The 27,588-nt window shown below is 35.5% G+C and overlaps 1 protein-coding gene across 27 annotated transcripts in view; it reads right to left on the bottom strand.

Annotated features, from left to right (window-relative positions):
- Unc13b (unc-13 homolog B) overlaps positions 1 to 27,588 on the bottom strand; it is a 197,976-nt gene that overhangs the window by 122,689 nt on the left and 47,699 nt on the right. For 24 of the 27 annotated variants that reach the window (XR_013438171.1, XR_013438172.1, XR_013438169.1 and 21 more), the window contains exons 2-7: positions 22,575 to 22,604; positions 19,579 to 19,678; positions 14,410 to 14,527; positions 13,190 to 13,313; positions 9,967 to 10,040; positions 2,078 to 2,135 (exon numbers count right to left, since the gene is read on the bottom strand). Coding sequence is in view for 23 of the 27 variants with exons in the window: in XM_078047788.1 (XP_077903914.1) it covers positions 2,078 to 2,135; positions 9,967 to 10,040; positions 13,190 to 13,313; positions 14,410 to 14,527; positions 19,579 to 19,678; positions 22,575 to 22,604 (504 nt within the window). In the remaining 4 variants the exon portion in view is untranslated. Of the gene's footprint in view, positions 1 to 2,077; positions 2,136 to 9,966; positions 10,041 to 13,189; positions 13,314 to 14,409; positions 14,528 to 16,687; positions 16,800 to 17,638; positions 17,757 to 19,578; positions 19,679 to 22,574; positions 22,605 to 27,588 lie in introns of those variants that run through there. The other 3 variants (XM_078047786.1, XM_078047778.1, XM_040285987.2) reach the window with 3 other exon arrangements.

Raw genomic sequence — 27,588 nt, 5'->3', positions numbered from 1 at the left:
ATATATATATATATATATATATATATTGTTTTTAAAGAAGGACTCAATTACTCCATTTTGGATCTGAGGACAAGCTGGCTAAGACATCTGTTAGCCCACTGATCACCAAGGTTAATTTGGCTGATCTGGCAGGCTAGGCAGATGTCACCTTCCTCCCTCACCATTCCATATGCATGCCTCCTGAAGCGGTGCACTTGGTCAAAGAGGACAATCTTGCCCAAGAGAGGAGGACCACTCTTCCAACAAAGGTATACAAGTAGCTGTGCTCCCCTGAGAGAACTTTCAAACAAGCTCTCCATCAGTCCATTTCTCTTAATAATAACTCAACAAGCATTAAAAGTATTGTATTGTTAAATATTAGTAAAATTTAAGGCTATAATCCCACATCCCAAAGAAAAAAATTGATTAATATTTTGGTGCTTCTTTTCCCAGGAGTATTTCCCATAATTGTATAGATTGATTTACAAAAGTGTAGTAGTTAGTCTCTTCGGACTGTCATATTTAGATTGTTTTGGGCCTCCTAAGATTCTAAATGTTTGACCCTAAATAGCAAACAAAGCAAAACAAAATAAAAATGTGGTTGCAATACATCATATAAAAAGTGGGTTTTCTTAAAGAAAAAAATGTTGACCTCTTCCATTGGTCTTAATTTTATCAGGAAAGTGTCCTGTGGAATATATATAACTGAAGGTAATCAATAGATTTACAAATGATGAACAGAGGTTTTTCCTTCTCATAAACAATACTAAGGAAGCAGTGTAACCCAGTGGGGTTCAACATGTAAACTATGGAGTCAAGTTGTCAGCATTTGAAATGTTTACTTTACTCCTTAGTAGCTAAATGATTCATAGCAAATTACTCAATCTCCTTATGCCTCAGTTTCCTCACCTGAAAAATGGGTGCAAGAATAAAATCTGTGCCTTTGGTTTTTGTGAAGACTAAATCAGTCAGTACATTTAAACTCTTAGAACAGCATCTGGCACACTGTCAGAGTTCAATATATATCTCACTGGCTGAAAAACTAAAATAGACTTTAGTGTCCCCTTTAGTAGCTACTTAATTTATTTGAAAGAAATCAAGAAGGTAGAAATATACCAACAATACATGACTCATTTCCAGAAAGAATGTGTATGATCTGGACAAATTAATCCCAAGAGAAATGACAGGTTCTCTCATTCATTTAATTCATTCATCAAACTTTATTGGAGTTTACTATGCATCAGGTATTGAGCCAGATATCAGAATATAAAATAAAAGAATGTCTATCTTTTAAAACTTTATGGGTTTTGTTGTTGTTGTTGTTTATTTGTTTTTTTGTGGCAATGGGGATCAAACCCAGGACCTTATACATGTATTCTGCCACTGAGCTATATCCCCAGCCACCAAATTTTGTTTCTTGTTAATTAAATATACACAGCTTACAAAATATGACAGGTTATGTGATGGGCACAGGGAATATGAAAACACAGAGGGGAGACACATAAGCTAAATTTATGGGAAAGAGGAAACAGAGATGATGACATTTAAACTGAGCCTTAAAAAAAACAAACAAAAACACATAACCGGGCTTGGTGGCGCACGCCTATAATCCCAGTGGCTCTGGAGGCTGAGGCAGGAGGAATGCAAGTTCAAAGCCAGCCTCAGCAAAAGCAAGGTAGGTGCTAAGCAACTCAGTGAGACCCTGTTTCTAAATTTAAAAATATATAAAATAGAGCTGGGGATGTGGCTCAGTGGCCAGTGCCCCCAAGTTCAATCCATGGTACCAAAAAAATAACAACAGGTAAAAGGGGATAAAGCGGGTATACCCCAGGGGTAAAATCTAGCAAATGAAGGAGGAAAAAAAAACACAAAGTACCACTGCCCCACTTACAACACACAAAACCAAAACTGATTCCTGAAGTTAATGAGTGATAAGTGAACAGTCAGCCACTGCAGGCTTGTGCCAAGACAGCAGAACTTCTGGAATCACTTCTATTTATACACACTGTTCACCCTCTTTGACTCAAAATAAGCCACATCTGAACAAGGAACAGAAAGCTGCAATAAAGACAGGTTCAGAGACAAGTTTCTCACTTACAACACTGGGCGGCAGCAGTGGGCAAGGACTTCCTCTGGCTTTCTTCTTGAATAGAATACTAGAAACAGAAAAGAGAGAGAAAAAAATGTATAAGAAACCTAAGTAAAGAAGGGAGGAAAAAATCATAGCTACCTATGAAAAGATGTAGTCTTTGGCTGGAGTCAAGTTTTTATTGAACACAAACAGAACATCCCACTACTATTTTCCACGCATGATCCTAGATCCACAAAGCCAGACTACGTTATGGTGCTGGCCCAATTCATTGGGCTAAAGTAAGATGGTAGAAGTTGTTCTGGCAAGGGCATCTAGACATCTGCCTAGCTCTGCCAGGCAATTGTAGAAGGCTTGGTCTCAGGAGCATCAGTATTTGACAATCCTCTGAGTTTTCCTGTGGCTAAAGTATAGATATCCCCCAATCAGACGACAGAACTAAAAATTTTTTTTGAATGCCCACTGTATGCAGGGCCTTGTTCACTGGGGGAATAAAGTTTGATAATAATGAGGATCAATTTTATTCTAGTGTACTGGAAAGTCATTAAGAGTTTTAAACATAGAGAAATATGACTTAATTACACTTAAAGATTATGCTGGTTGATATTAAGATGAGATTAAGATGAGATGCAGAGTACAAGGGGGAAATTGACTAAACTTTAGAGTAATCTAGACAAAAGTTGATGATGTATACATAAGGATGTTAATGATGAAGGGCACTTCAAGTGATTGGATCAAAAAATGCAAAAGACTTTTTTTTTTTTTGTACCAGGGATTGAACCTAGGAGCACTTAAACCACTGAGCCACATCCCTAGCCCTTTTTTATATTTTATTTAGAGAAAGTGTCTCACTGAGTTGCTTAAGGCCTCACTAAGTTGCTGAGGCTGGCTTTGAACTCATGATCCTCCTCCTCAGCATCCCGAGCCACTGGGATTACAGGTATGAGCCACTACACCCAGCACAAAAGACTTTTTGTATATACTTTTTTATATAACATATTTTACAAATAATAAACTATGGCACAAATAAAATAATACTGCTATTGCTACTTCCAATAGGGAGTGAACAGAAGTGATGAAAAATTTAAATAATATGATAATCTTAGTAAAACTGCCCCTCACATAAACTTCTTGAAAGTTAAACATTCACTTCAAAGTGACAAAGGGACTAGATTATAAAAAATTACCATTATAAATAAAATGCTGATTTTTGAAGGCAGCACATAGGGATAACAGTGAGAAACTTTAAATTATTAAACTAGAAGAGTTCAGACTTAAGAAATTAGAGTAGACATTTTCAAAAGCCACATTTAAAGAGTATGTCCTAGGCCCAAAATGGAAAGTTGAAGTCCAATCACAACAAAATTAACACTTAGATAACTAAGGAAAAAAAAAAACCCTAAGATCTACTGCAAAAGAGAAACAATAATAGTATTTTTTTTAAAAAAAGAAAAATCTCACTTATGAATAAAAATACAAAAATTTTAATTAATAGATTACCAAGCCAAATCCATCACATTACATAAGCATGTAATATTTATATGTGAATAGAAACATATATATGTGCATATAAATGCATGTTGGCATATAAATGTGTATATAGGATCTATATAGGATATATATATATCTCCTAGCCAGGCAGATTTTAAATGCAAGATCAATATCTGATAAATCTATTCATATAATGTAGCACATTAACTAGATTAAAAGAGAAAAAGTATATGATATAATAGAGACAGGAAAAGATTTGATATAATTTCATTCTGTTTCATGACAAAAAAGCTTAGAAAATAAAATTTCCTTACTCTGATGAAGGATATCTATCCAAATCAATGACAAACATTGACAATTAATAAGCCTGTCATGTTCACACCTGCAATCCCAGCTATTCAGAAGGCTGAGGCAAGAATATTGTAGGTTGGAGACCAGCTTCAGCAAATCAGTGAGACTGTCTCAAAATTTAAAAAAAAAAAAAAAATTAATGAGCTGGGGATGTAGTTCAGTGGGTTCACTCCCAGTACCACAAAAAAGGACTTATGAAGTTAGGAAAAATACAAGGCTCTCCACTCTGTCTCTATCAAAAATTATACATTTATCATCCCTTGGTTCCAGGACACCTTCCCCAATGAATCCTCAAATCCACAGAGGCTCAAGCCCCTTACGTAAAATGATATAGTATTTGCATATAACTTATACACATCCTTTTGTATCCTTTAACCATCTCTAGATTATATATTACCTGATACTATGTAAATATTATGTAAATAATTGTTATTCTATATTGTTTGGGGAATAATGACAAGGGAAAAAAACTGATTACATAGCTAAGGAGGAAGCTCAATAGCAGAGTATGAACTTAGCATATATGATGCCCTGGGTTCAACTGTTGGCACCACAAAAAAAAAAAAAGTGTTCAGTATAAATTCCATTTTTAAAATAAATATTTTTCAACCCAAGGTAGGGTTGTATCTGCAGATGTAGAACTGAGAAACAGAAGGCCAACTGTACTGCATGTCTTAGGTATTGAATTTTTTTTAAATTAGGGGTCATCAAAAATAAGGAAAGTCTGATAAAATGCTATAGGCAAATAGAGCCTAAGGCAATATGACAACCAAATATACTATAGTAACTTGGATAGAATCTTGAAACAAAAAAAATAACATGAAATTAAAAACTGAGAAAATAACTATAGATTTATTTATTTATTAGGATTTATTTATTTATTTTGGGTAAACTTATCTATTTCCTCTAAACATTTATTTCTTTATGGTAAAAACATTCAAGCTTAAGTTTTTAGTTAATAAAATATATAATAATAAAGTACCAGGGTTGGGATTGTGGCTCAGCGCTAGAATTCTCGCCTAGCATGTGTGAGGCCCTGGGTTCGATCCTCAGCACCACCTATTAATAAATAAATAAAATTAAGGTATTTTCAAAAAATAAATAAATAAAGTACCAACTCTTTAGTTATAATAATATATATATTGGTTTGTTAATTGTAACCCATGTACCATACTAATGTAAAGATGTCAAAAATAGGAGAAACTTTAGGGTGGGATTGGCAGGGAGGAGATAAACTCTTTGAACCATCTGATCAATATTTCTATAAATCTACAACTGTTCCAAAAATTAAAATGAGTTGATATAAACATATATGTACAGCCAGAAATGGTGGTGCACACCTATAATCCTAGCATCTTGGGAGGCTGAGGCAGGAGAATTGAAAGTTCAAGGCAAGCCTCAAAACACTGCAAGATCCCGTCCCAAAACAAAAATAAAAGGACTTGGGATGTAGGTCAGCAGTAAAGGATTCTGGGTTCAGTTCCCAGTACCAAAAAAAAAAATGTATGTATGTATATACACATACATATAAAATTTCAAACAAAAAATATAAGGCCTGGAAATAGAATAAAAACTTAATATTTAAAGATTCAAAATTAGCTACATAGAAATCTAAGACAATTCTCTATACGAACAAATAAAATCTGCTATATAAGATCAATACTTTAAAAAAAAATGAGAGCAAGGGCTGGGGATATAGCTCAGTGGTAGAGCACCTGCTTGGCATGTGTGAACATTTATGTCCCCCACATTCATCTGTAGAAAAACCTATTCACCAACATGACTGTATCAGGAGGTAGATCCTGTGACATGTGAGTGGATTATAAGGACTGAGTCTTCATGAGTGGTATTAGTATCCTTTTAAAGAGTCCCAGAAAGATGCCTTGTCCCTTATATAAAGGCACAGCAAGGTGCCATCCACAAACAGGAAACAGGCCATCACCAGATAACAAATCTGTAGGCACAAATTCATAATAACATGTAATCAAAAACAAAAAAATAACTCACAGGTCACTTTGAGAAGTTGCTGAGGCAATAGCTCGTCATTCTGAAAATTGATGAAAACAATATTTTTCCTGTGTAGACTGTGTTATGGTTTGGATCTGAAATGTCCCCCAAAAGCTTACACACAAGTTGAAGGACTGGTCCCCAAAACAGCAGTGTTCAGAGGTGGAGCCTTTGGAAGATGACTAGATCAAAAGGATTCTAATCTCATCAATGGATTTAGCCATTGATACAAATTTAGAGATAGATATAGTGGGGGAGGGTACTGAAGATTTAACCCAGAGATACTTTACATTGAACTACATCACCAGCCCCCCATTGACTTTTTCTTGTGCGGGGGAGTTGGAGGGGTGGACAAAGTCTGACTAATTGCTGAGGCTGGCCTCAAACTTGTAATTCCTCTGCCTTAGCTTCTGGCAATGGATTCATAATTTAAAGGACTATTGGGAGGTGGTGGAAATGTAGGAGGTAGGACCTAGTTGTAGGAAATAGACCCTCAAAGACATGTCCTTGAAGGATATATTTTGTCCCTGGCCCTTTCCTCTCTCTGCTTCCCAACTATCATGTGGTAAGCAACTCTATTTTAGTCCATGGGGCCAAGTGACCATGGACTAAAACTTCTGGAACTGTGGGCCAAAATAAATCTTTCCTCCTTTAAGTTGATTTATCCCAGGTAATTTGTCACAGCTAGAGGAAGGTGACTAACAGACTACATTTCAAGCAAATCAAATAGCTGTTAAGAAAAAGTTCTATTTGTAGACAAATCATAGTTAAATCATCCTTTTGAAAACCCGAATAAAGTAATGATAGTTATTTGCTGCTAAAACCATTAGGTGAAAGACTGATGGAAGAATTTTATAATGAAGAAACAGGCTGACAATACATGAAGGCTTGTTGAATTTTAACTCTAAAACTGAGATAAGATATCAACTGCCTACCCCCCCTCAAAATGAACTTCAGTCTAAATCTCAATCTAATCCTCAAGCTACTAGGTATAGTTATCAACTTAAAAGAAATAAAAGGAATAAAATAACATAGTAAATGAGACCTTAGGGACATAATCAGCCAAATACAGAATGTGTATTTGGAAATGGAACAGTTATACAATAAGAATGATTTAAGAGACATAATAACCAAATATACATTTTTTTGTTTAGATACTGAACAAATCAAATATAAAAAGACATCTTTAAGACAACAAAAGAAATTTGAACTCAAACTATGTATTAGATGATGTTAAGATATTATTGCTAAATTCAAGGTGATAGTGGCATTGTGGTTATTTTTTAGAAGGCATTATCTGTTAGAGATATATACTAATGTATTTTTGAATTCCAGCAAAAAAGAGAGTAATTCTATATTTTTAGAAAAGTTTTTAAATTGGGGCTGGGGCTGGGGCTGGGGCTCATCGGTAGAGAACTCGCCTAGATATGCTGGGCCCTGGGTTTGATCCCCAGCACCACATAAAATAAATGAATGGAATGAAGGTATTGTGTCCAACTACAACTACAAAAAAATAAATATAAAAAAGAAGAAGAAAAGTTTTTACATGGAGTAACAATCAAAATAAAATACCACTTCTACCCACTAGGATAGTAATAATAAAAAAAGAGATAACAAGAAGTACCAACAAGAATATGAAAAACCTAAAATCCTTATACATTCACAATGGGAGTAGAAAATGTCAGTCTGGCACTGTGTCCAACAGTTCTGACCCAGAAATTCTACCATGAGGTCTATACCCAAGAGAAATGAAAATGTATGTCCACACAAAATTTTGTATGTGTGTTCATGGCAATATTATCTATAACAGCTAAAAAGTGTAAACAACACATCTATCCATCAACTCTTAAATGAATAAATAGAATATAATATATTTGTACAAAGGAATGTTATTTGGCAATAAAAGGAATGAAGTATGATACTTGTCACAACATGGATGAAACCTTGAAAACATTATGCTACCTAAAGAGAGACAGTCAACAAAGGAACACATATTATGTAATTCCATTTACATTAAATGTCCAGAATAAGTCAATGTAGAAAACCAGAAGGTATATTAGTAGTTGTCTAGGGCTAAAGAATATGAGATTGGAGAGTAATGTCTAAGGGCACAGAATTTTTTCTTTGTTTGTTTGTTTTAATGGGGTAATCAAAATGTTCAAAATTCAGCCAGGCATGGTGGTGTATGCTATAATCCCAGTAACTTGGGAGGTTGAGGCAAATTTGAGACCAGACTCAGCAATTTAGCAAGGCCCTAAGCAACATAGTGAGATCCTGTCTCAAAATAAAAGGGATAAGGATGTGGCTCAATGGTGAAGACCCACTGGGTTCAAAAACCAGTACTTCCCCACCAAAAAAAGCACAACTCTGAATATTCTTAAAACCATTAAACTGCATACTTTAAATGGGTAAACTACATGATTTGTATGAATTATATTTCAATAAAGCTGTTAAAGAAAAATAGGATTAGTTTTGGGCTGGAGATGGGCTCAGTGGTAAAGTGCCCCTAGATTCAATCCCCAGTACAAAAAACCAAAGTGTAGTTATCACTTGTCCCAAATTTCACTTCTTCACCTTTCATTTAACTCACTCACTATTTCACTGGAAATGCAGCTCAGTGGTAGAGTTCTTGCCTAACATGCATGAGGCCCTGGTTTGATCCCTAGCAACACACACACACACACACAAGAGAGATGTTGAAGTTCTGACCCTAAGTACCGTGAATTTGACCTTATTTGGAATTAAAATCTATGTAGATGCAATTGAATTAATCCAATGACTGGTATCCTTATAAGAAGAATGAAAACCTGAACACAGACATACAAGATATACTGAAAACACACAGAGGGACACAGAGAGACATGTGACAACAGAGGCTGAGATTAGAAGAATGCATCTAAAGCCAAGGAACAGCAAGAACTGCCATTAAAGACAGGAGAGAGGGATAGAAGATTTCTCTTCTGAACCTCCAGACTGGGATGAACTAACCCTGCTAACCACTGGATTTCAGACTTCAAGCCTTCAGAGCTGTGAAAGAATAAAATTCAGTTGCTTTTGGTCACACAGTTTATGGTACTTTATGGCAGCTTTAGGAAACTAACACAGTCATCAAACCACAGCATTTTGGCTTCTATGAATGTTGGTGTTAATCACCAAATCCAATTACTCTATAATTCTATTACAGAATTCATTTTCTCTGAACACATGATATTATCAGGAATCTTTTTTCTTCGTTCCATAACTTTCATTTTGTTTCCTTTGTTCCAGGAACCTTTCCTATTCTCTCAATTTTAGGCACCTCTTACTCAGTTCCTTTTCTTTCCCAGGATCATATATTTGATATTTCCCAAGTTTTGTTCTTCTTTAATACTCTTTCATGCTCTGCCTTGTTTAGTTTTTCTACTGCTGACTTCAGTTGCTACCCACAGGTTAATGAATCCAAACTGCATGCCTACAGCTTGAGCTCCAGATTTTCTCATGAAGCCATTCACTAGACATTTCCACTGAAGTATCTTCTGCCACTCAAATTCTTATAAGACTCATTTTTAATAGCCCAACATGTCCGAAAGTAAACAAATATATTATCTTTCCCTTGCACTGCCAGAAACAAAAAATCCTCCATTCCTAATGCCTCCAGATTGAATTATATTTTCTTCTACACACCAGACTCATCTCTGGAGATAAATTATGAAAGCAGTATCAAACAATGAATGCAATAGTCTAAACATCCCTAAAAAGAATACACAAATAAGGATAATATCCAAAAATCTGGAAGGGAACAGAAGAAATACCTTCTGCTCATTTATGTAACAAAAGAAGACAGATTCCCTAGTACCAGCTCCCTCCTCAACAGTCTAGAGTCAGACTTGTCCCACTGTCCTTTAGACAGCAAGAAATAGGAAAAGCGGGAAATGGAGCTTTCTAATGAAATTTCAGGCTATCTTTTAGCTGTTCTCTTTCTTTATTGCAATTTAAGTTACTTCATTCTTTAGGACAACATGCTTGACAACATCCCCATCTTTCCATATTTCAAATAAAGCATTTCCTACCTCATTATCAGCTCCTAAGGCATTGATTTGCTCCAATTTGTAGGTCCAATATCTGGCTTCCTCCTCTGGGATATCTACCATCAAAAAAGACAAAAAAGAAATCACATTAGCTGGTAATAGTTCAATCATCAGCAAATAATTCTATAGTCAAATAACTGTAGTTTGAAAGGTGGTAGTGAAAGATGAATTTTACTGGTGACTTGGTACTCGACATGAACATTATCTTGTATGTTTCTTCACAAAACCAATATGGTGTGCTATTATTCCCACTGTTCTATTTTGCAGATGAAGAAACTAAAGGCCAGAAAGGTCAAGTAATTTCTCCACAGTCACACAGTTCATAAACAGATGAGTCATGATTAAAACTGTAGTCAATATAATTTCAAGTACCATATTCTTTTTATTTTATTTTTTATTTTTCGTTACTCACCAATCTGTAGTGGTTAAGACACTGAGCAATGTTTTGTGCAATTCTGCCGCCAAGTCTTCCCAATGCTAGTGCAATAAGACCTACTTTGTGTACCACACTGGCTTTGCTTTTCTTTCCCAGGATTATATATTTGATACTTCCCAAGTTTTTTGCACAATTCACACAGGAGATTTTATAAATTCTCACAGGTTAACAGAATTTTAAATAGGTTTCTTTTATTTTTAAAAAAGTTTACTTTTGGAAGGGGTTGTGGCTCAGAGGCAGAGTGCTTACCTAGCATGTGTGAGGAACTGGGTTCAATTCTCAGCACTGCATATAAATAAAGGTCCATCAACAATTAAAAAAATGTTTTTAATTTGCTTTTTAAAAATTTTTTCAGTTGCAGATGGACACCATACGTTTTTATTTTATTTATTTTTATGTAGTTCTGAGAATCAAACCCAATGCCTCATATGTGAGAGGCAAGCACTCTACCCCTAAGCTACAACCTGAGCTCTAATATACTTTTTACTTTGAGACAGGTTCTCACTAAGTTGCCAGGCTGGCCTTGAACTTGTGGTCCTCCTGCCTCAGCCTCCCAGGTGGCTGGGATTACAGACATGCACCACACAACTAGTTTCACAAGTTTCTATATTATCTGAAAGAAAATTCCTTTGTCAAAATATGGGATGCTGAAAGCTAAAATTTTTCTTTCAAAAATTTAAAAAGATCATTAAATTTTTGAAAACTGAATCCCAAGCTAGCTATTATTAGGGCCAAAATGTTATCATTGAGGTCAAAGTTTTCTATCACTGGGGTCAAAGGCACATTTATATTAACTCCAGTGAAAAATAAACTTTTTACTTAGGTAAGTTTTTATCCTAAGCATTTATTCAAATAGCCATTAGTCATTATTACATACCAAGTAAACACTAGACATACCAAGAAAAACTACACAAGGACCTCGAGAAACTAAAAATCTAGACAGAAATGCATACTGCTATATATAAAACAGAATATAAATGATGCAGTAGTGAAACAGAGGAATATTTGTTTAAAATTCAATAAGGAATGAATGAACTCCTAACCTAACAGTGTAAGCTGCTTCAAAAACATGTTCCCTAGCAAAATCGATTATACACATTTAAAAACAACCATTTAAAGTCTCTAGAAATGTTCCTAGGACAACAGCATCTGAAGAAATATTTATTGAAGAAAATCTACTAAAATTTGGTAAGAACAGTCAATGTCTATAGTATATAAACCAAGACCTACTCACTCTCATCTCCCTCCCAGCTCAACAAGATGAAAATTCTATTCCAAATTGGTACAGTCAAGAATATAGCACTAAAAATACAAGCAACTAAGCTAAAAACAAGAACTCCATTTGCTTTTCTTAGCCTACAATTTCACAAGCAAGTTTTCCTTTCCATTTTTCTAAAGTATATAGTTAGTTCTGAGTTCAGTTGTTTTTGAACTAGCTGGAAAAATCACGTTATTTTTAGCTTTTATCTAAGACCTAAATAAATTGAAATCATAAAACAGTAGCAATAAAAAAGTATATGTAAACATCAACAATATGAACAATAAAAATTAAAATTACACTAATAGAATTCAACTGAAACAAAAAACAATTTAAATCAATTAGATAGACAAAGGTTAAAAACTGGAACATACAAAATGTTGGCAAGGATATGCAGAAGTAAATATTCATCAAACAGTGGGTAAAAGTATAAATTGTGCAATCGTTTTAACAAGTAACTTTGCAGTATCTTTGAAAAACAGTGATGTGCATTGTGCCCTTTGACTTTGTAATTCTACTGTAAGATATTTATCCCAGACTCATAATGGGCATAGATATATAACATTATTAGTTATAGCAATATATATCAAAAAATGGAAACAAATTACATGTCAAACAGTAAAGGATTACCAGGATAATTATAGTAAACACAGCTTTTCAGATCAGTAAGATAGTTCTTAAAGTATAACATGGAATAATGTCCTAAATATACACAAAAAAAGTAGTTTATACAACATTATATACCACAATAAATATACAGTATATAAGGTGTGATCCAAATTTAGCCAAAATAAATTCCTAGAAAATCTGTGTCTAGATCAAGACACAGAAAAGTTATTGGTGGTTTATCTCAGGTGAATAGAAAGGAGGTGAAAGGAAGTAGAAAGAAACTTTTAATATTTTACCCACATACATTTCATTCCCATTTGAATTTTTATCAGAAGCATGTATTTTTTCTTATTTTAAAATTTGTTTAAAATAATGTTCAATTTATCAGTTCTCTTTTAAATTAATAAATCATAAGGTATAAAATTACTTCAAGATATTAAATGTTAAAATATTTTCAAGGGCTGGGGTTGTGGCTCGGCAGTAGAGTGCTCACCTAGCAAGTGTGAGGCCCTGGATTCGATCCTCAGCCCCACATAAAAATAAATAAGTAAAATAAAGGTACTGTGTCCAACTACAACTAAAAAATAAATATTAAAAAATATATTTTCAAAATAATAAATCTAACAAGCAGATATTTCATAAATTATAATAACAGTCACAGAAAATTAAATGACTTGAAGAGTATGCTTTTTATTGTGGATTTTTAATAACCGCCTGCTAGACTTTGCTTTGCATCCTTGCCCTAAGCCAGGGGTCATGGGGCATAGAAATGAAGACAAAATGCTCTCAAAGGAAATGGGTGAGAAGATAAAATATACATTCATGAAACAACTAGCCAACAATCTCACACAATATGGTAAAAAGTATTAAGTGATCTTAAAAATCTCATCACAAAGACTCACCGAAAGGCAACTCGAATCTTGTATCAAGCAAGATTTTATGAGGAGTTGGGTTTTTAGTTCCACAGATCTCATCATCTTTCATTAATGTCTCAGACTCCAATGTAGACCACTCACCAGGCCCTTCCTAGGAAACAAAATCCAAAATTAAACTTTAATCTTTCTTGGCTTTCCTCTTGATTCGAGAGCCAGGTGTTCTCTGATTTTCCCTTTTTGAGAGCTTCTGAGGGCCACTTATATCCTGATAAGGCACACATGCCACTGTTATGACCTGCCTGTGCTACACATAGACTTCTGTTCTCCAACTTTAGTGGGGAGAGCAGCTTTTATTATGCTTAGCTCTCTTCAGGACAGATTTCTTGAGTACCAAACTCTAAAACTAAGCATTCCATGGATCAATATTTAATCTGCATAATTCTTAATGACTGTGTCATTTAATGATATATGTCTCTGCTTCTCATCAATAAAGAGCTACTGACATTGCTAGTTAAATGGAAATGAGCAAGAGATGCAATGAAAATAAACTGCCCATCTGCCTGAGGGAGTAGAGATTTAGCCAGAAATAAAAGAAAACGGAGGCAATAAGCTCAACTTTCCCAGTCCTGGAAAAAACACATAGTTCATGTGAAAACCAAGTAGGAACATAATAGCTTCTGTCTAATACAAAGTGAGTATATGTGGGGAAATTATGCTATCTGAGTTATTCTAAACAGGGAAAGTAGAACGGGAGTTCAGTTCAGGAAATAATGCATAAAGACCATATGAATAGCAATTGCTAAGCCTGGAAGTTCCTTAAATTCTGGTAGGGTTACATGCAGAAGAGGACTGAAACCAGTTCCCTAAGTGACTCAACAAAGCAAAAGAAAAATCCAGCCAGTTAGCTGAGAAATTTTAATGGGACCTCTCCCAGGACAATGTCTTAGCGGAGAATGTAGGTGCATACATGCACACTATCCAAATGAGGCTATCTACCTAATAAGGCTAAGGAGTTGCTTTGTTATCTCTGAATTCAGTATTGGGATATATGGAAAAACAGACTTAATTATAATCACATGACCCTCTGGGTGAGGATGGTAACGGATAGGTCCTAAACCCTCTTAATTAGAAAAGGAGAAGAGTAATCTGAGTTGCATGGCTGACTATAAAATAAAAGCTGAAGTGAAGCCAAGATGAGGAAAATGAAGAGCTAAACCATACTCCAAACAGGCAATGCACTGACTGACCTCATCTGACTGACGAATTGTCTTCAGTGCAATCCACACGGTCCCCACCATGGTGTCCCATATCAGCCCTTTGTTCCATACCTCCACACTTAGACCCAGGTCCAGACGACTGATCTCACTAGAGAAAAGAAGAAGAAAGGAGTTTGACCAAAGCCAGATAATTGAAACAAATGTTACATTTCCCATTTTACTAATCCTGAATACTTTCTTACCCAGGATATTTTCTTAGGGAAAATCAAAATGTCTCAGAATGCTGCAATCATCTTTAGGTTCCCAGAATCTATGTTAAGGTATACACACACACACACATACACACACACCAAAAAAAATTGCTTTTGTTCATTATTCATGAGTAAGCCCCAGCTGGGTGTGGTGGCACACACTTGTAATCCCAGAGATTTGGAAAACTGAGGCAAGAGGATCACAAGTTTGTGGGCTGCCTTGGCATCTTAGTGAGATCCTGTCTCAAAATAAAAATAAAAAGGGCTGGGGACTAAGGATGTAGTTCTACAATAAAGCACCTGCCTAGCACATGTGAGGCCCTGGGTCTGGGTTTGAGTCCTAGTACCACAATAAAGAAAGGAAAGAAGGAAGGAAGGAAGGAAGTTAGGAAAGAAGAGTGGAAGGACTAGGAATACAGCTCAGTGGCAAAGTGCCCCTGGGTTCAATCACCAGTGCCCTGAAAAGGAAAAAAAAAAAAATGGAGAGTAAGTTCCTGAGACTTGCTATCCTGAGACTTGCTATATAACATAGATATCTATGTTTTATACCCACACACACACACACACACTCACACAATTAACAACAAGGCATGCACACCTAAAAATTTGTTGAGAAAGTAGATTTCATGTTAAGTGTTCCTAGCACAAAAGGTGAGGAACAAGGAAACTGCTGGAGGTGATGGGTATGTTTATTCCCTTGATCAAGGTGGTGGTAATAATACAAGTTCACATATATGTCCAAACTTGCCAAATTATATGCACTAATTACATGCCATTTTGTATACCAATTAAACCTTAATAAATTTTGAGAAAGAAATAAAGAAAAATGTGTTTCTCACTGTCCCCTAGCCTTTGGAGATATAATCATGGTTAGACTAATAAGGCCAAGTGATGAAGCCATTATTGCCATGCCTGCCTGCCTATCTACAATTTCTACCCTTAGGCAACATATGTTTTATTGATAACACTGCTGCAATTTATACTTATGGAATGTATACAGGAAGTTTTTAGGAAAGGTAAATCTTTTTTTACAAGAGTTATGAAAGGAAATCTAGGTAGAAGTAAAAGGGCTCATGAGAACACATAAGTTTGATGGGAACAAGTGGGCAAAGGCAGGTGAGGGACACTAGAGTGTTAGAGGAGAATGTAGGTAAAGTCACTCAGTCCCTGGAGGACTCTCATTATCAGTTAAGCTTATAATAATAATAATAATAATAATAATAAATTATTGGAAAAGAAATCATTCCAGAAAGAGCCAAATAATCACTATGTAAAAGAAATGACATACATGGGTAGAATATCTGCTTATAAGGACAAATCATAATTTTAGGGTAGAACATAAAAACACTTAAATTATTTATTTTATTTTTGTACAGAGACAGAACCCAGGGGTGCTTAACCACTGAGCCACATCCCCAGCCCTTTTGATTTTTTTATTTTGAGACAAGGCCTTGCAAAGTTGCTTAGGACTTGTTAAGTTGCTAAGACTGGCCTCAAACTTGCAATCCTCCTACCTTAGCCCCCTGAGCTTCTGGGACTACAGACATGCACCACCATGCATGTTAAAAAACACATTAATGCTAAAAACATTCTCCAGAAAGCTCTTATTAGGATGCAAGGTTTCTTGAAGGGCAAGAACGGCAAGAAAAACTAGAAAAGGACAATTCCATCAAAAAAAGCAGAAAGGCATTCTCAGAAACAAAAGCTATTCATCACCAGAAGTTTCAAGTGTGTGCTGTTGAGAAAGCCTGCCAGGCTTCCCTGTTGTACTATGAGGTAAGTGTTCTCAGATTTACAAGGATGTGGATTTATAGTCATTGAATTCATATCAAGTGTGTTGAAATTACACAGTGAAAGAAAATCTGTCGTTTTCACATACATACAAAGCATATAACACAGAGAACATGCTAATGAGTTCATTTATTCATTTAATTAATATTTCCTGAGCACTTATAATATATATATAACTTGGTACTTTATGGAAGACACATTAACATCAGACCAGTTCTTGTCTCCACAACTTTGAGCTCTTCAAAGCAACAAATGACATGACTTACCCAGCCACTAAGGATGTTCAGAGAGCTTTTTGTCATATAGTCATTCAGCCTAATTAATCAGTCTTTGAAATACATGTAATACCCTTAAATCTGAAGTACCTTTCATTTGAATCTGGAAAAGAAACATTGCTTAGGGATACATATATAATATTCCTAAAGCAACTCCTAAAAAGCATCTCAAGCCAATGATAAAAGAAATAGCTAGGGGTCTTTAACAGCATGACTTTAAATAGATGAAGAAAATCTGTTCTTTAGAGAACTCTCTGGGGAATATGGTTCAAACAATGAAAATGTCTTCTATAAGAAGCTTCTTTTCTCATCTCTGTGTGCTCTGCAGGCACAACTAAGAGAAGTCTGAGAATTCTATTTATGCCTCATCCCTAGAGCCCTGGGGAAGTTGCTTTTTTCTGTCAAAAAAACTCCAATCAACAGTGTATGTGCATACATGTACACAAGATGCTGAGCTAGACATTCGCACCAATAACTGAAGATACCCTCCTTAAGAAATAATCAAGTCCTGAAATTAAAACACAGAAATATTAAATATAAATGAGAAATACCAAAATGAATATTAGAGATTGTCACATAATACATCAAGGAAGAGGAAAAAAGATAAAGGGAGGGGAAAAGATCAGCAATGAAGTTGCAAGTGATGAAAGGACAAAGAGGAGCAAAAAGATAAAGCAAATAGCTAACAAAACCCATGTGTAAAAAGGGAGAGGGCCAAATTCACACAGCATCTCAATATGGGAGACAGAAGAAAATTCACACACATTAAAAGCAGGGTTGCAAGGGACATGCTATGGGCAACTGGAAAATAAACATATAAGAATAAAGCTAGCTATGCTGATGACAGACTGCAGAAGATCACTGTGTTTCACATGCTGGGAAGAGTTATAACAGGAAGTAATTGTGACAGCACTGGAAGTCAGAAGAGAAAAGGATCACTACCTTTATATACCAGAGCCACACTGGGAATGGCTAATATGTGAAGAGACTTGTATGAACTCTGCACATTACACATGTAAAGAAGGGAACAGGTAGGTGGTCTTGTCTCATGTCACTTTAACTAAAAAGAGAATAAATGAGGTTTATAATCATGAGAGAGAGGCAACCAGAGAGTAATGTGATACCACTAGCCTTCTTTTTGAAGCCCCAGTTCTTCCTCTGCTTCCATGACACCACCAACTCCTGGTTCTCCACTATCTCTCTACTCATTCCTTCTTAGTCTCCTTAATCCTCTCTTTAATGCTGCATTTGTCCCAGTCTCTTTTTTCAAAGTATACATTCTCTGAGTTTTCTTATCTGTGCTTATGGCTTCAACGGACTAAAATATTTCCCCAAACCACATTCATTCCCTAAGTGCCAGGTTCAGTTTTCTAACTATCTTCTTAATATACCTCCTACCTGAACTCTAAGAACTTCAAATACAAACTGATCCAAATACCTTAACCCCAACCTAATGAGCAGCATACAACCCACCTAATCATCCCAACAAATCTTTTAGTTCTACCTCCTTAGCACTTCTATCCATTGTGGGGTTTTTTTTTTTTTTTTTTTTTTTTTTTTTTGCTAGCCTTTCTGTTACTGTCTTAGCCTAGGCCCTCTTTAACTATTAGTACTGTTTAACTATTATAATAAAGCTTCCTAAATGGTACCTTAAGTAGCAAAATATTTATTAAAAGCCCAAAGGACTGGACTGTTTCTCCATAAAAATAACAATCATTCCAATGCCTCTCTAAACTGCACTGTAAAACTTGTAAAGCAATTTCAAATTTCACAGTACTTTCAATACATATTTCCTTTATCTCCTTCATGCCCATCTCCTACTCTCAAAAAGCAAATATAACCTTTAAATAAGTAAGGTAGACCTTTAGGATCTTTGTTAAGAAATAATGATAGATCCTTAGAGATAAGGAAACTGGCACTCAGAAAAGTTAAGAGAGGGCTGGGGCTATAGCTCAGTGGCAGAGCACTTGCCTAGCACTTGTGAGTCACCAGGTTTGATCCTTAGCACCACATAAAAATAAACAAAATAAAGACATACTGTCTGTCTTCAACTAAAAAAAAAAAAAATTAAAAAAAAGAAAAGTTAAGAGATTAGCCCAGTCCTTCAATAAGATATTCTACACTTTTCTCTTCTAGAAAAAGAAAAAAAAATACTGAAAATTAAGGGGAGGGGTGTGAGAAAATATTTTTAATGCCAGAATTTTATTTAAAAAATATTAATTTTCTGTCATACATAAGAAAATCTACCATAAGAAATTTACTCAAACATAGGGTATTTTACTCAATAACATAAAAGGAAGGGTTGAGATATAGCCTCAGTGGTAGAGTGCTTGCCTAACATATGAGGTCTTACGATCAATTTCCAGCACTGCAAAAAATAATAGAAAATAAAACAAAATGCTTATAAGCACAGAATATTTATCCTCTAAGGCAGATGACTTGGGTAGATACAAACACTGTCCCTGATAGGTACAGCCATATTTCCTCAAGAAGGCTTCTGAGAATCAATAAAATATTAAAGTTAAATAATATTTAATATTCTGCTAAGTAATTGTACTAACTCTAATATGCTAATTCTGACTACTGAAAAAAATCTGATGAGGTAATGTTTTCAAGCTCATAAATTAGGAGTTTACCCACATTCATCATCCATCTCTAAGAATAGATTGTGAATCTATTAAATAGAAACAACTGAAGATATACTTCACCTACCACACACCTCACTTGTTCCTATAACTACGGTTTTAGTTTTCCAAAAGAATATTTAACAATGTTCGCACTTTTTGTCAATCTTAGGTATGCACAGAATTTTTGTTTCATATGATGCCATAACCTTAGAAAGATTACAGAATACTTAGGCATGCTGGCTGCAAAGTACTTACAACATGAAATCTTGTTCCCAGGAAGGTTGATCGCCTCGAACTGCTACAGTTGTGCTCTTCACATTCTGTACTTTCAGGGTCACATATGTGTTAAATTTTTCTGAAAAAATGCAAAACAAAAATGTAATATCAGAACTCAAATTGTTATCCAATCTCACAAAGCCCTTAGAATATCCACATTATTAAATGTACAAAAAAAAAAATACTCTGAAGCATCCATTGTACAATTCCAGGCACCAGAGTCACAAAAATTATAAAACCATACACCATCTTCAAGAGTACAATCTAATATGGTATTTTTCAAATTTTAATATATTTTGCATCATATGACCCAGTAAAAACATACAGACTCATGCCAACTGAAACAAAAGATTCATGAAATACAAAATATATTAGATATTTCCTATTCTAATTGATTGTCTATTAAAATGTTAATTAGAACTAATCAGGCTGGGTGTACTGGCCCACACCTATAATCCCAGCATCTTAGGAGGCTGAGGCAGAAGGATCATGAGTTCAAAGCCAGCCTCAGCAAAAGCGAGGTGTAAGCAACTCAGTAAGATCCTGTCTCTAAATAAAATACAAAATAGGACTAGGTTCAATCCCCAGTACCCAAAAAAGAAAAAAAAAAAAAAAGAACTAATCAGAATTTTCCAAAGTAAATTTATAACCACTTATTGTTTGAAGAAAATAACTGAACTAATCTAATAGAAGCACAAGACATGTAAATTTGATAAAATGTAGAAAGATAACAGCTGCAGAGTGTTGACAGGGATAAAAACTGAGGCAAAATCCTCATAAAGGAAGAGGGCTTCAAGCTTAATCTACACAATTTGGCCTGAAGAACAAGCCACATAAAAGGAAACACTATAATTTGAGAGGATAAATTGAATTCTAAACAAAGATAGAGGCCTGGAAATAAAGCTCAGAACTCTGACCTACATCCTTCTCTCTTTTCCCTAAAGACACATGAAGATAAAAGCCACATAATACAGTAGACCACTAAGCTGTATTTTTTGTTTTGTTTTGTTTTGTTTTGTTTTGTTTTGTTGGTGGTCCTGGGGACTGAACTCAGGGCGTTCCATGTGCTAAGTAAGGGCTCTACTGAGGCCTAGGCCTCTGAGCTACATTATATTTTATATGATATTATATTACACCCCCCCACACATCAAATCATACATAATTGATCAGACCATGGGTAGACACAACTAAAGAACAGCTAAGTCATGGGCTGGCCAAGAGCTGAGACAGATCTGATTCTCTTGCAAAAGATTTTAAATAGAAGGGGGAAAATTACTGAAAATTGGTGGTTGGTGCAAAAATTGGAAGAAAGGGCATAAAAATTCCACTGTAGCAGCTATTATGGATCTTTTGCAAGATGGGTAAGCAGAGAAAGCCAGCCCAGAGAAAGAACAGAGGAGATCCTCAGAAAGAGAGAAGCCCTACCTAAGAGCCTATGGAAAGAACAGTAGGCTCTGAAACTGTTTTAGTTCCTGTTGTAACAAGGTCTGGTTTGTCAGGTTTTCCTAGGTTCCCAACCAAGTTCATTATTTTTCCAGTAACCCCCAGTTCCCCTCCCCAGCAGTAACCAGAGTAAGTCTTTATAAATTGACATTTATAATTAAGGAACTGCATACTAAAATAAGTAGATAGCATTTTTCATCTTCAGATGGACAAAGATTTAAGTTTCACATTATCTAGTGCTGATAAAAGGATTTGGGGAAATAAGTGCTTGTATACTTTTGGTCTCATCATAATCAAGTAAAAACTTTCAGGACTGGTATAGCTGAGTGCTAGAGAGTATGCTTAGCATGTGCAAGGCCCTAGGTTCAATCCCTAGCACCAAAAGAAAGAAAAAAATTAAGAATAGCAATTCGGCAGCAGCTACCAAATTTTTTAAAAATACATAACTTTGGGGGCTAGGAATGTAGTTCAGTGGAAGAGTATATACAAGGTCATGGGTTCAACTGCCAGCCTGCCAAAACAAAATAAAACTAAAACAACTTTGACCCATTAAATCTATTTCTAGACTCTAGCATATAACTACATTTGCAGAACTGGACAACGATAAGCACATAAGAAAATTTATTATTTATAATAGCCAAACATTGGAAACAATTTAAATATTCATCCATCAAGATCCTAGAGTACAAACTGGGATTGTGGCTCAGTGGTAGAGCACTTGCCTAGCATGCATGGGGAACTAGGTTCAACCCTCAGCACCACATACAAAAATAAAGTTGTTATGTCCATCTACAACTAAAAATATTTTAAATATATACATATATGTGTGTGTGTGTAGATAGATAGGTAGGTAGGTAGGTAGATATAAAGATCCTAGAGTACAAAACATAACAAAATTCTACATAGTACCTTAAATGAAAGAAATAGAAAAACACAAATATGCTCACAATATGTTGCTGGAGGACAAAGCATGTTGCACAAAGATACATGGAATATGATCTATTTCTGTCTATAATGTGTACAAAGGAATGGTCTGAAATTACAAAAAAAAAAAAATCTCTAAATAGGAAGGGTGGGGTGGCTCATGCCTGTAATCCGAGTGGTTCGGGAAGCTGAGGTAGGAGGACTACAGGTTCCAGGCCGGCCTCAGCATAGCAAGGCCCTAAGCAACTTACTGAGACCCTGTCTCAAAAAAAAAAAAAAAAAAAAAAAATGGGCTGTGGCTCAATGATTAAGTGTCCCTGGGTTTAATCCCTGGTACAAAAAAAAACAAAAATTACTTTTGAGAAGTAGAATTGGGTTGACTAAGAGGTAAAGCAACTTATTGACAAACACAGATATACAAACAACTTTAATGTTTTACAATAGCACTGATTTTAATTAATAAGGTTATGAATTACTTTAGTGAATCAATTAGTTAATTATTGAATTTAACCAATGGACTACAAAAATTAATGATTTTTTTAAAGAACACTTAAAATCACAGACAGTATGGAAGGAGAAGGAACAAAATAATAGAAGGCTGGACTTACCTGGTGAACCCTGGAATTTGGCTCTTTTAACTATAAGAGAAAAAAGAAGACACTATGAGGAATTTTACAAATCTTTTTACCTCAGCAACATTTCTTGAGCACATGCTGTGTGCCAATATTAGAGGTGGGATTCCATTGTCAAGTGTAATTCTTGAGAAAAGAAGTTCTTCATTGAAGAGAGAGAGTTCATGTCACACAATATAATCTCATACTCAATGCAGAAATCTCTGTTTCAGTCTCCTCAGAGAGGTAGAGAGAACTACATTGTTCCTATAGCAGGTCATCAGTTTCATGTTGGAGATCTTTCTAAACTTTAAGTTACAAATATTTCTTATTTAAAACTCATCATAGGCTGGACACAGTAGTGCATGTCTATAATTCCAATGACAAAGAAGGCTGAGACAGGAGGATCTCAAGTTCATTGCCAGTGTCAGTAACTTAGCAAGACCCTCGGAAACTTAGCAAGACACTGTCTCAAAATAAAAAATAAAAAGGACTGGGCATGCAGTTCAGTGGTAAAATGCCTCTGGGTTCAATTCTCAGTACCAAAAATGAATAAAAAATAAATAACTTAAATAAAGAATCCTAATAGAGTTAGGGTATATTTCAGTGGTAGAACTTGTCTAACATGCATTAGACCCCAAGTTCAATCTCCAGCCCCACCAAAAGGAAAAAAAATCAAGAATCAATAAATGGGATAGATTCCAACTAAAAAGTTTCTTCTCAGCAAAAGAAACAATCTGTGAGGTGAATAGAGAGCCTACATCTTGGGAGCAAATCTTTACCCCTCACACATCAAATAGAGCATTAATCTCTAGGGTATATAAAGAACTCAAAAAGCTAAACACCAAAAAAAAATAATAATTATCCAATCAATAAATGGGCCAAGGACCTGAACAGACACTTCTCAGATGATATACAATCAATCAACAAATATAAAAAAAAATGTTCATCATTGCTAGCAATTAGAGAAATGCAAATCAAACTATCTAAGATTTCATCTCCCCCCAGTCAGAATGGCAGCTATTATGAATAAAAACAACAATAAGTGTTGGCGAGAATGTGGAGGAAAAGGTACACTCATACACTGCTGGTGGAACTGCAAATTGGTGTAGCCAATATGGAAAGCAGTATGGAGATTTCTTGGAAAATTGGGAATGAAACCACCATTTGATTCAGCTATCCTTCTCCTTGCTCTATACCCAAAGAACTTAAAAACAGCATACTACAGGGATACAGCCACATCAATGTTTATAGCAGCACAATTCACAATAGCTAAACTGTAGAACCAACCTAGATGCCTTTCAATAGATAAATGGATAATAAAAAAGTGGCATATATACACAATGGAATATTACTCAGCAATAAGAGAATAAAATCATGCCATTTTCAGGTAAATGGATGAAGTTAAAGAAGATAATGCCAAGTGAAGTTAGCCAATCCTAAAAAAACCAAATGCCAAATGTTTTCTCTGATATAAGGAGGCTGATTCATAGTGGGGTAGGGAGGGGGAACATGGGAGGAATAGACAAACTCTAGATAGCGCAAAAGGGTGGGAGGGAAAGGGAGGGGGTATAGGGTTGAAATGATGGTAGAATGTTATGGACATATTATCCAAACTACATGTATGAAGACACAAATTGGTGTGAATATACTTTGTATACAACCAGAGATTTGAAAAATTGTGCTCTATATGTGTAATAAGTACAGTAATGCATTCTGCTGTCATATATAAGTAAAAAAATAATTAAAAAAAGAAGATCCCTCCATTATACTCATGCCCAAAAAAGATCATAATAGGTCAGATGTAGATGATAGCTTTTGGGGGATTGGGGAGTGGTACTGCAGACTAAACCTAGGTGTACCCTACCTCCCAATGAGCTACATTCCCAACCCTTTTTTATTTTATTTTTGAGTCAGAGTTTCACTAAGTTGGAATTACAGGTGTGCACCATCACATCCAGCTGTGAGGATTTTTTAAAACTAGAGTGACAAGTAACTTCTGAGAATAAGCAGATATCAAGAGGAGTTTCCTGACAAACTGATCACAAAGAGCTATTTCCAAAATGTCAGTAGAGAACTTCACAAGGACTCCTACATACAGATTGGATATGTCACCTCCTGAGAAAGGTCAAAGGCTATCCATGCAGGAAAAATGCTCAATTCCAGAAAGCACCAAATATCAAATCCATTAAGATTAGGGCTAAGTGCAGCAGGGAAAGAATAACAAGAAAACACAAGACACAAAGCCTGGAAAGGATACTTAAAGGTTCTACTCCTTGTACTATATTACAAATCAAAACTTTAAAAAAAAAAAAAAAAGCTTCACTGCAAATGACATCCAGCCCACTCATACTTCCAAGAGATGGTCATTCAATAGTTTTTCAAGACCCTCTCCATTTTCAGGAAGCAATTACTGCTAAAATCTATTTGTTTTTACTGAATATAAGTATGTCCTTTGTAAAGTTTCATATCAATTCAAATCCTCTTCCCAATTATTCTTTTCCATAAATACAGAAAGCACACATCTCTCTGAATACCTGGCTAAGACTACCTCGAAAAGATTAAGTTTTGCAATTAGCAACTGATCCTCAAGCATAAATTTGCCATTATGCTAATCAACAATACAATTATAACAATGGTTCTTTCCTCCAAAAAAAAAGGAGAGAGAGAAAAACGCAATCTTCTGAGAAAGTGAATCTCAAACTTCAACATACCTCAAAACCTTCTGGAGGGCTATTAAAGCACAGAGTGCAGGGCTCAACTATCTCTGTTTCTTGATTCAGTGGCATTCAGGGCCCTGAGAATCTTTATTCCTAATAAGTTCCTAGGTGATGTTATTGACAGTTAGTAGGTAGAAACCAGGGACGCTGCTAAAAATTCTTCAGTGTCCAGAATAGTTCCCAGAACAAAGAACTGTCAAACCAAAAGTATTGATAATACCAAGACTGAGAAACAATGGTGAAGACCATGAAACCAAGGGTTCAAAGAATGAGGCTAAAGGTAATTAGGAAAGTCTTCATGGAGAAGTACTCTTTGAGATGGGCCTTGAAAACTGTCAGAATCTAGATAAGAAAGGCAGAAGGAGACCACTCCAGACAGGGAAGTGAGTAAACTAAAAGAAGGAAGCTTAAATAATCTGTATTCATGGTGCCTCAAAGAGAGCAGTGTGAGGGAAAGGAAATGGAACCTGAAGGGTAAAAGACCAGATGGTAATGCTTAGGGAATTTAAACATCAGGCAAAATAATTCAATTCTGGGCACCAAATTTCAAGACTGCTAACAAAACAGAATCCAAGATAGCAAAACACTAATAAAAGTAAAAAAAAGACTTCAAATGTCAGCTAAGCAAGAGAGCTAAATCCAGGGAAAAGATGTCATTAAGGGCTGGAGTTGTGACTCAGTGAGAGAGTGCTTGCCTAGCACACATAAGGCACTGGGTTCAATCCTCGGCACCACATAAAAACAAACAGATAAATAAAGTTATTATAAAAATTTTTCCTTTAAAAAAGAAAGATGTCAATGAAAATGACATTTCTTAAATTTTAAAGAAGGTTGCATAGGAAGGAGAACTTCAACCTTGGGAATCAGGTTGAAGCAAAAAATCTCAGCCAGAACCAGAACATAGTGACATCTCACATTATCATAGACAAAAGTCCAGAGGACCTAATTTAAAACTAGATTCTTACTTAAAAGCCTCCTGCCATAATGCACCTTTACAAAAAGGATGGTGGAATGTTATAGACATCATTATCCAAAGTTCATGTATGAAGACACAAATTGGTGTCAACATACTTTATATGCAACCAGAGATATGAAAAATTGTGCTATATATATGCAATAAGAATTGTAATGCATTCCGCTATCATTTATTTTTTTAAAAATCAATAAAATTATTTTTAAAAAATGGAAAACACCAACGCTAAGAAAAACAAAAGCAACAATAAGAAACAATGTTAATATAACAGAATGTGAAAGTGAATTTAAAGTAAGTACACTTGGAATTCTCAGCAAACTAAAGAAAAAAATCCTTTAAAAATAACAAGAGGGCTGGGATTGTGGCTCAGCGGTAGAGTGCTCACCTAGCATGTACGAGGCCCTGAGTTCGATCCTCAGCACCACATAAAAATACATAAATAAAATAAAGGTATTATTTCCAACTACAATGAAAAAAAAAACTTTAAAAAAAGAACAAGAAGACTGAGGATGTGGCTCAAACAGTAGCGCGGAATGTAGCATAGCACTACAGCAGCCCTTTATCCTCCCCCATAGAGAAAACCATGATGGAACTACATCTAACATAGGGGTTAAATTCTAAACCAGTGCATATGGATAAATTTCCTGTAGTCATAATAACTTTGTATCAAGTAACATATTATGTTTTCCCATAAAGCTCATGTGTTAGACAATGCTGCAATGTTAAGAGGTGGAATGATTGTACTGTGGGAGCTGTAACCTCATCAGTGGATTAATCCATTTGATGGATTCATAATTTGAATAAACTATGGTGGTGATTGTAAGCAGATGGGGTGTTACTGAAGGAAATAGGTTGCTGAGGGCATGGTCTTGGGGACAATTATTTGTCCCTGGCCCCTTCCTGGCTCTCTCCTTCTTCCCCCACAAGCTAAATAGCTTTTTTTTTTTTTAATTTTTTTTAAGAGAGTGAGAGGGGGGGAGAGAGAGAGAGAGAGAGAGAGAGAGAGAGAGAGAGAGAGAGAGAGAGAGAGAGAGAGAGAGAGAATTTTTAATATTTATTTTTTAGTTCTTGGCGGACACAACATCTTTGTTGGTATGTGGTGCTGAGGATCGAACCCGGGCTGCACGCATGCCAGGCGAGCGCGCTACCACTTGAGCCACATCCCCAGCCCCTAAATAGCTTTTCTCTGCAACGCCCCTCTGCCATGATGCTCTGTCTCACCTCAGGCCCAAAGCAATGGAGTTGGCCAACCATGGAGCAAGACCTCTGAGACTTTCAGGTACTTTCATCACAGAGATGAAAAGGTGATTAACACAAA

The sequence above is a fragment of the Ictidomys tridecemlineatus genome, chromosome 4, assembly GCF_052094955.1.
Source record: "Ictidomys tridecemlineatus isolate mIctTri1 chromosome 4, mIctTri1.hap1, whole genome shotgun sequence".
In the NCBI taxonomy this organism is placed as follows: domain Eukaryota; kingdom Metazoa; phylum Chordata; class Mammalia; order Rodentia; family Sciuridae; genus Ictidomys; species Ictidomys tridecemlineatus.
This window is presented reverse-complemented; position numbering and strand designations above follow the sequence as displayed.